General features: G+C 29.0%; 1 protein-coding gene across 2 annotated transcripts; it reads left to right on the top strand.

Annotated features, from left to right (window-relative positions):
* Nucleotides 1–1010: 1010 nt before the first annotated feature.
* LOC111680024 (tolloid-like protein 1) lies at nt 1011–7536 on the top strand. 2 transcript variants are annotated; one of them, XM_046954373.1, is made up of 3 exons: nt 1011–1164; nt 2283–2562; nt 7386–7536. In XM_046954373.1, the coding sequence occupies exons 1-3, from the start codon at nt 1023–1025 to the stop codon at nt 7519–7521; spliced, it is 558 nt and encodes a 185-aa protein (XP_046810329.1). In that variant the 5' UTR covers nt 1011–1022; the 3' UTR covers nt 7522–7536. The 2 variants fall into 2 exon arrangements, with proteins under 2 accessions (XP_046810329.1, XP_046810331.1); XM_046954375.1 differs by having other exon boundaries at nt 7372–7396.
* The last annotated feature ends 3271 nt before the right edge of the window (nt 7537–10807 follow it).

Raw genomic sequence — 10807 nt, 5'->3', positions numbered from 1 at the left:
CTAGTCTATAGTCTAGTCTGTAGTCTAGTCTATAGTCTAGTCTGTAGTCTAGTCTATAGTCTAGTCTATAGTCTAGTCTATAGTCTAGTCTATAGTCTAGTCTATAGTATAGTCTATAGTATAGTCTATAGTATAGTCTATACTCTAGTCTATAGTCTAGTCTGTAGTATAGGTAATATTGTAGTATATACTCTAGTATATAGTCTATATAGTCCAGTCTATAGTCTTGCCCAGTCCATAGCCTAGTCTATGATCTGGTCTTTAGTCTAGCCTGTATACTAGTCTATGGTTTGGTCAGTACTCTATAGTCTAGTCTTTGCATAATCTATTTTGTTTGCATTCTAGTCTAAATTTTGTACAGATTGTATTTGAGTCTATTTTGTAGTACTCAAATACTCAATATGTTTTCTCTAAGTGTACAATATTAATATAAAATGAAAATCATTGTAATGATGATACTGATGTTGCTGCTGGTGGTGGTTATTGCATAAATGATGGAGTTTCTCTTGATAAAGGTGATGGTTTAGTCCTTTAATGTATACGTATTGGTTGTAATAATGATAACGATGATGCGAATTCTGCTGTCAGTTTGGTAGTTGAAGGTTAAAGTATAATAATTATTATCGAAATCGCCAGCACATTACAATTTAATCAATTGCAAGTATTTTTTTCTTTCATTGTGTCCTATTTTTTTCAGTATAATTCATGGATGATAATGAGTTCAAATTCTAAATTTGTAATGTTTAAGATGATGGTGGAGGGGGAAATATATTTTTTATAATGAGGACATTAAAAAATGCAAGGAATACAAAAATACTAATTTATTACTTGTTTAAAAAATATTTATAATTAAATTAAATTTTATGCGTGTAAATTTTCTGATAATGAAGTAAATATAAAAGAAACATTGTTATAACTTGAACCGGAAACCAAAAGTTTTTGTCCTTAAAAAAAATCAATATTTTTAGAAACCATTCAATATTTATAATGAGAAATTTTTTTTTTACAGATGTGAAAACGTTATGACCTGCCCTATACGACCCATTGGTTCAGGTAATGAACACTGTCCTTATGACTGGCTGGCAGTCTATGATGGCCGCGATGAACATTCACCGCTAATTGGTAAATTCTGTGGCCTAGGAAAGTTTCCCTTTAGTATAATAGGTAAGTTGGGAAATTGTTTTGTAATATTATAGCAAAAAACTGAAAAAAAAACAATCGTATAAAGTCAAGTGATTAAAGTTGACTTGGAGTTTTTTTAAGAAAAAAATGTGTTTTTTAACAGCAGTTACTCTTGAACTGTTATGGACGTTAACAAGAACTACGATTTCTTGTTCCATTCGATCTACTGTCGGACTTCACAAAAAGCTGTAAATATAAATTTGAATATACTGAAAGTGTTTACACTGTTGCTTGTTTTTTCCCCATGAAAACTATTTATCTTTCATTTATTTCAAATATTTTTTTTCTGGTAAAAATCTTTCTCTACAAATTGCATAATAAATAATATGCTTTCTGAAATAAAATGTTATACCAACAAAAAAACTGCACAAATAAATTGACATTAAACGGAAAAGAGAGATGTGCATATAAATTTTATATAAATGTTGTCACACCCGCATACAAATGTCCAATGGAATGACCTAAATGGATCCAATAACATAAAATGTTAATTTTGTAAATACATACACAACGTTGACATGCATGTGTGTAAATTTTTTTTTGTAAGTGTGCAGTTGTTTAAGTGGAAGAGTTGTAAGTGTAAATGCAGTTGGTAGATTAAATTAAAATGTACCAGCAAACATATTTACAAGAAAAAAAAAACAATTCAACCATCTACACAAAGAAGCTCGTAAGCTCATACTTAACTCGAATGGCTTATGTAAACATTTTCTTTTCAACTTTTCTATATTATTACTTTACATTTTGAAAATGTTTGCTGGGTTTCTTTATATCCTTCCTATTTTAGAGTTTATAAAATCCCAATATGTCATATAAAGGATATTGAATGCTAATGTAATTAATATTTATTAAATGTTTATATGTTCAGCATAACAATACATTTTACTCTACAAAAAGGCGAAAGTGCAATAGGAGGAGGCTTCAGTTGTATTACAATAAACTAATATTAAAACAAACTTTTCATAGAAAATAATTTTATAATACAATATTACAATTTATTTGTAATACCATATAGAATTTATTTTTATTCTCTATATTTTACAACTTTATTTATATCAGGCAACTCATTTCCATATTTATATGCAAATATGTTTTTACAGGTACCTCACAATATATGTATGTTGAATTTGTTACATCACCGGCCGGACCTTTATTAAATACCGGCTTTCATTTTAATGTTGGCAATTGGCCAGGACATGTGGAAACAGCTGGCATTAAACATGGCATTTGTGATTGGTTGCTTAGTTCCGATTCACTTAAGGACAGCAGTGCGAGTGAGGGTATATTTTTGAGTATAGCCCATTGGTATCCACCCAATACTTCATGCAGTTATCATATCAAAGGCAGAACTGGTGAAATAGTGCGTTTATATTTTCCCAGGTAAGTTGTATGGCAAAATATACGTATACGTAATATTTAATTTAATTAGAATTAAATAATACTCATACGTTCAGTGTGATTATTGAAAAATGTACTTACACAGGAAAAAGAAATCTTGATATCTTTGAACTGGCACTGAGCTAAAACTGAAATAGAACTGAACTAGATCCTAACTAGAACTAAACTAGAACTGAACTAGAACTAAACTAGAATTGAACTTGAACTGGAACTGAACTGAACTAGAACTGAACTAGAACTGAACTAGAACTGAACTAGAACTGAACTAGAACTGAACTAGAACTGAACTAGAACTGAACTAGAACTGAACTAGAACTGAACTAGAACTGAACTAGAACTGAACTAGAACTGAACTAGAACTGAACTAGAACTGAACTAGAACTGAACCAGAACTGAACTAGAACTGAACTAGAACTGAACTAGAACTGAACTAGAACTAAACTAGAACTCAACTAGAACTAAACTAGAACTCAACTAGAACTGAACTAAAACAAAACCAGAACACAACTAGAACAGATCTAGAACAGAACTAGAACAGAACTAAAAGAGAACTAGAACAGAACTAGAACGGAACTAGAACGGAACTAGAACAGAACTAGAACAGAACTAGAACAGAACTAGAACAGAACTAGAACAGAATTAGAACAGAACTAGAACAGAACTACAACTGAACTAGAACAGAACTAGAACAGAACTAGAACAGAACTAGAACAGAACTAGAACAGAACTAGAACAGAACTAGAACAGAACTAGAACAGAACTAGAACAGAACTAGAACAGAACTAGAACAGAACTAGAACAGAACTAGAACAGAACTAGAACAGAACTAGAACAGAACTAGAACAGAACTAGAACAGAACTAGAACAGAACTAGAACAGAACTAGAACAGAACTAGAACAGAACTAGAACAGAACTAGAACAGAACTAGAACAGAACTAGAACAGAACAAGAACAGAACTAGAACAGAACTAGAATAGAACTAGAACAGAATTAAAACTAGAACATTCAGTTTGTGATTCATTACCATATGATAATATTTTAATGTAGCTCATAACACAGTCATTTCCAAACGTTATTTTTCTTTTTGTTTTTAAAGTTTCTCACAGAACTTGTGTCATTTCGAATAAATTTATTTTTATATTTCCTGGATCTTAACAATTTCTTTCATAAAATAACAAGAACTTACAAAAAAACAAAAATAATAGAATACAAACTACCAACAACAATCATGTGTTTTATGATGTACAGATGAAAAAGACAGGGTTTTTCAAAAATTACTATGAACTTAATTTGATGATGAGAGCTTTTGCTAACTTTAACAGTTTTTTCGTTCGATCCTATATAATTACTGTCACTACTCCTGATTTTCATTGTCAGTATTGCTTAATGTATGTATGTGTTTATTGCTTTATGTATGTGAAAATAGCTCTCTCTGTGTGTGTGTGTAAGTCTGTTATAGTTTAGCTATAGTATGAGTTAAATATAACAGGAAGTTTTTACTCATCACTTACTAGTAATCGTAATAATATTTGCTGTGAAATTTTCTCTTGCTGTTCAACATTAATTTGTGTATTTCAGTTTTTCCTTTTTGTTTATTTTATAAATGTTCACAGAAAGTTTTACTATACAGCTAAAGATGCTATACGACATGTTTACTACATGATGTAGCTGATAATATTGTTCATTTCTAGCTGTGGATGTTGAATGTTTTAAGTGTATATAACTTTAATATAAAATGACATATTACAAACACATTTTCAAGTATATATTGTATATGAAATACACTATTATTTTCATATACATACATACCATTTATCTACTTTACTATTTCACTTTACCAATACTAGTTTATATTTTCCACCCAAAATACAAATAACAGACGACGCGGCATTTTAACCCAAGTGACAGGTTAAATTAAAACGTCACATAAATCTTTACTAGAATTTTCATTAAAATATTTAAGTGGCGCAAAACTGAAATGAAAGGAAAAGAAAATTAAAGTTAAAATGTACAATAACTACAATAAGCTAAGAGTTCTTGAGTGTATCATTTTCTTTGATAGAACCAAACTTATTGTTAAGTTATTCAAAGAGTTTTTCCCGAACTGCAGGGTACCAATTTCCACATACAAATAACTAAAAATAGATTGTGTAACTCACACCACACACAAGGGAAGCAGGGGGGAAAAACCTCTGAAACTCTAATAGGATTCAGCATATGTGTGTGTGTAGGTATTAGGGGAAAGCAAGAGGCAAAGCATTTGGTAAAACTTAACAGCCACAAAAATATGTTACACTTGAAGTAAGATGTTCAATGTTCTGGCATGTCAAAGTTAATGTTTAAGTAGGAAAACTTAAAGTAGAAAAACAAAAACTATCATTTAGGTGGAAATATTAGTTACATTTACTTTTGTTCGCGTATTTTATTTACGAAAGCATTTGCTCAATGCAAAGAAGAGAAATAATGAAACAATTAAATAATAATGCTAGAATTTCTTCATTGAAATGCTGGTAATTACTTAAATTGTAAAATGTTGCAAGAAAATTTGATTAGTTGCTATCAAAGTTGGGGAAATTTAACGATGAACAATTGACTTTAATAGATTTAAAAGTAGTTTAATAACCGAACAACCAAACAAACTAGAAACCAACCAAACATCCAAGTAGGACAGCAACAAAGCAAGGAAGCAACCAACCAACCAAACATCCAAGCAAGACTGCAACAAAGCTAGGAAGCGATCAATTATATTCGGCACTATTTAAGTTGATTTCAAGGCAATTGATCCCGTTCTAGTCGATTACAAAACAGTTGCTTTCGTTGAATCTAATAGATTATATTCTAATGAATTTCAGAAATCATAACAATGAATATTCTTATTTATTTTCAATATTAAACTAAATTTATTATTAATTAAAAAATGTTTAAAACAATATGCCTGTGAATAGGTTCAATTTTATTCCCATAATATTTTAAAGTTATTTAAAAAGTTAATTAAATTGCAAACTGTATTAGACGCATTAATTGCAGTATAGTTAAGGTTTATTATCAAATTTATTGATTATTTGATCGTTAATTTCATTGGCCACATAAAGTATAAAAAACAAATTTCATTACAAAGCCTAGAGTAAGATACGATCTGACCATAAACTACACGGAAAACATTCATAGCTATAATGAATATAGTCGTAAATATAATGAAACGACCAGTTCAGGTCTAGTTCAGTTCTAGTTCAGTTCTAGTTCTAGTTCAGTTCTAGTTCTAGTTCAGTTCTAGTTCAATTCTAGTTCAGTTCTAGTTCAATTCTAGTTCAGTTCTAGTTTAGTTCTAGTTCAGGTCTAGTTCAGTTCTAGTTCAGTTCTAGTTCAGTTCTAGTTCAGTTCTAGTTCAGTTCTAGTTCAGTTCTAGTTCAGTTCTAGTTCAGTTCTAGTTCAGTTCTAGTTCAGTTCTAGTTCAGTTCTAGTTCAGTTCTAGTTCAGTTCTAGTTCAGTTCTAGTTCAGTTCTAGTTCAGTTTTAGTTCAGTTTTAGTTCAGTTCTAGATCAGTTCTAGTTCAGTTCTAGTTCAGTGCTAGTTTAGTTCAACAAGAAACTCCTAGTTTTAGTACTACGAACAAAAAAATTAAAAATTAATAAATAATTTTAAGGATTTACGATATTGGTTTATAGGCACTTATTCGCTTTAATTGAGCATGAACCTAAGTTATAGTATTGTATGAAAATTATTATAATAGAAATATTACAACAGTTTAAGCAAAGTAACACAAAGTTAAACATTGAAAAACGCAATAAATTGTAAAAAAATTAAATTTATATCATTCTATTATAAAGATGTCCGAAATTTTGAGCGCATATTACTATCTGAATAATGCGATGGGTATTTTTAATATACATTATAATTCTCTTACAAATACATACAATTTGAACCACTGGCCAACTATGATATATTGTGCCTCGTTTAATATATTAAGCCTAATTTATCTTCAATTTGCAGCCTACAATTATTTTAAGTTTTGTTTATATTGTGATCGTCAAGAAGCCCTCATAGTGTTTGATGTATCGTTTTTAGTATCGATTTACCTTCTCTTTATCTGTATTATAGCAGAAAGTTGGCACAAAAGACAACGTATTTATAAAATTTGTAATAAATTAAAAAATTTAATCAAATATTATTTATCCGATAAGGGTCTTCAGGAAAATCCTGATATAGTAAAGCATAACCTTTATATTTTACTAGGAAAACTTTGTTTATCGTTATCTAAAACAGTTATTTATTTTTTGCGATTATTTAAAAGCATGCGTTTAATTAATTGTTTGCAAATCAATCATACATATTTAAAGGCTGGTATTTTATTTTTTGGCTTTATAAATCTTGTCACTATATTGGTTGATATAAATATCTATATGGGTCTGTTACTAATCCATATGTGTGTACAAATGTTAATACAACGTTTAAAAAATCTTAAAAAGGATATACAATCAATGCATCGTTTGCAAAGGAGTGGACAAGTAATTAATCATACACTTTACCATAAATTGCGTCAAATGTTAAATCTGCGCATAATCTTAATAGCAAGAGATGCAGATGAATTAAGAAGTTTGACTGAGGAACTATTTAGTATTTATCAGTTGCTATTGTTGTTTTTACTATTTAACTACTTTTTCAGTTTGGTGTCCACAATATTTTTTGTTTTGCTTCATTTAAGAGTTCTGGACAACACACATTTATTATATTCATTATATATCTTAATAATAAGAATATGTAATATAATTTTTTTATATAATATTTGTGAGTTATTGGTAAATAGCTTTAACGAAATGGGTCAGTTGGTTTACCAAATGAATATGTATGACTCTTTGGGCACTACAGATATATTGCACAGAGATGATTTGACTTTAAGTGTGAGTATGGTACATGTAGGTACATGTCTTAAATGTTATTGAAAATATTATAATATTTTTTTCAGTTGGAGTCATTGTTGTTAGAGATTCAATATCGTAAAATAAAATTAAGCGTTTGTGGCTTATTTTTAATTAACAATAGTACTTGTATGGCTATGTTAAATGCAGTATATTTAAATTTATTGTATCTTATACAATCGGTGTTATTGGAAATATATCAATAAATCTATCGAACATTACATTGTTAATCTTAAAAGGTTTGAAATTTTTCAATAAATAATAAATTTATAAAAAAGTTCTTGAATTTATTTTTGTTGCAATATTTTAGGTAAAAGTAACTTACTAGTAACTAACTTACTAAGCTAATAACTAACTAACTAAGCTAATAACTAAACTAACTAACTAACTAACTAACTGACTAACTAACTAACTAACTAACTAACTAACTAACTAACTAACTGACTAACTAACTAACTAACTAACTAACTAACTAACTAACTAACTAACTAACTTACTAACAAACTTACTAACTAGCTGACTTACTTACTAATTAGTTAACTAACCATCTAACTATTCGAATAATTAAGTAACTCACTAACTAACTATCTAAATATCTAACTGACTTACTAACTAACTAACTAACTAACTAACTAACTAACTAACTAACTAACTTACTAACAAACTAACTAACTTACTAAATAACTTACTAATTAGTTAACTACCAACTAACTATTCGAATAATTAAGTAACTCACTAACTAACTATCTAAGTATCTAACTAACTGACTTACTAACTAACTAACTAACTAACTAACTAACTTACTTACTAACTAACTAACTAACTAACTAACTAACTAACTAACTAACTAACTAACTAACTAACTAACTAACTAACTAACTAACTAACTAACTTACTAACAAACTAACTAATCAACTAACTAACTAGCTAGCTAATCAACTAACTAACTAACTAACTGACTAAGTAACTAAGTAATTACCTAACGAACTAACTAACTAACTAACTAATCAACAAACTAACTAGCTAATCAACTAACTAAATAATCAACTAACTAACTAACTGACTAAGTAACTAAATAACTAAGTAAATACCTGACGAACTAACTAACTAACTAATTAGTTATCTAACCAACTAACTATTCGAATAATTAAGTAACTCACTAACTAACTATCTAAGTATCTATCTAACTAACTAACTAACTAACTAATCAACTAACTAACTAACTAACTAACTAACTAGCTAGCTAATCAACTAACTAACTAACTAACTGACTAAGTAACTAACTAACGAACTAACTAACTAACTAACTAACTAACTAACTAACTAACTAACTAACTAACTAACTAACTAACTAACTAACTAATCAACTAACTAACTAGCTAATCAACTAACTAACTAACTAACTAACTAACTGACTAAGTAACTAACTAACTAACTTATTACCTAACGAACTTACTAACTAATCAACTAACTAACTAATCAACTAAGTAACTAACTGACTAAGTAACTAAATAACTAAGTAAATACCTAACGAACTAACTAAATAACTAACTAACTATCTAACTAATAACTAACTAACTTACTAACTAATAAACTAACTAACTAACTAACTACCTAAGTAAATACCTAACTAACTAACTAGCTAACTAACTAACCAACTAACTTTCTAAGTAACTTACTAACCAACTAACTAAATAGCTAACTAATAAACTAACTAACTGTCTCAGTAACTAACTAACTTACTAACTGTCTAACTAAGTTACTAACTAGCTAACAAACTGGCAATTAACTAACAAAGTAAGCAATTAACTAAGTACATAACTAACTGATTAAGTAAGTAAATAAATAAAGTAAGTAAAATAAACTAACTGACTTAGTAACTAAATGTCTGACTTAGTAGTTAACTGACAAAGTAATTAATGGACTAAGTATATAATTAAGTAACTATATGACTTAGTAACTAACCAACTAACTAACTAACTAACAATGTGACTAAGTAACAAACTAACTGTTTAAATAACTAACACACTAGCAAGCTAACTAATAACCTAACAATCTGACTAACTAATTAACTAACTAATTGACTAACTAACTAATTAACTAACTAACTAACTAATTAACTAACTAAATAATTAACTAACTAACTAACTAATTAACTGCCTAAATATGTAACTAACTGACTAAGTAAGTAATTTACGAACTAAGTAGCTAACTCATTACCTAACTAACTAACTGACTTTCCAGCTATACTAACTACCTTACTTACTAACTAGATCTCATTTTAGAACTCTTTGTATTCATATTTTCAGCTCCTTATGCATTAGAACTCTTCTTCTTTCATAGATCATAACAAAGTTTAATTCTATTATAATTTAAAGATCTTTATGTAACCTTAATCCAGCTCAAATTCTTGCTGATATGAAGATTCGCTTCATGTAGAACTTGTATTGGTTTAATGTCGTAAAATGTTTATTTTTATCATAGAAACCAATTGCAATTAAAATTCTAGATTTGCTCATGTCATTATTTTTAAACAAAAATTATTATTATTTTTTAAGTTTAAGAAAGAATTGGCTTTAACTACACCTCAGAAAGGTAAACCCTCACATTCAACAATGATATTTTGGATTGCTGTCAGCTAAACACATGTATATGAGAGAATCTTCTGATTTGGTTCAACTACACCTAGTCAATTACTTAAGGAGTGAGATCGAAAAATTCTTAACATACATATATGTTTATAAAAAAGAAACCACTAAACTTACAGCTTTATTTTTTTTTTATTTGATTCAAATTATTATTACAATTTACAAAAAAAAAAAAATATTTTTATAGTTTTAATCACTAGTGATGAAATTTTGAACCCTTTTCGGAAACCCTTCCATTAACGTTTTTATCGTGCTTTCTGTCACTATGCTCGAACATGTAGTCCATCTCCGTTTAAAATCTACCACACTTTTGGACACCTTTTTTGTACTCTTCAATTCTCTTTTAACAAGAGCCCAATATCTCTCCACTGGCCTTAGCTCCGGGCAGTTTGGAGGATTTGCCTCTCTTGGTACAAATACCACATTATTGTTCTTGTACCACTCAAGGGCTTGTTTACCATAGTGATGTAAATTTCGGTATTTATAGAGCCCGTTGTAACAAATGATTGGCTTCTTTTGCCGCAACTGCATATTGCTTGCCATACCAAGAACTATCTGGGAAATTTTGTCTGCTTTTGGGTCCTAAACTTTTCTTCAACATTCCCTCGAGCATCAGCAACATAAAACTTTTGACCTGGAAGTTGCGAAAAATCTGCCAGAAC

Source organism: Lucilia cuprina, chromosome 6 (assembly GCF_022045245.1).
Source record: "Lucilia cuprina isolate Lc7/37 chromosome 6, ASM2204524v1, whole genome shotgun sequence".
Taxonomy (NCBI): domain Eukaryota; kingdom Metazoa; phylum Arthropoda; class Insecta; order Diptera; family Calliphoridae; genus Lucilia; species Lucilia cuprina.
The sequence above is the reverse complement of the archived record's forward strand: the minus strand, read 5'-3'. Positions and strand labels throughout refer to the sequence as shown.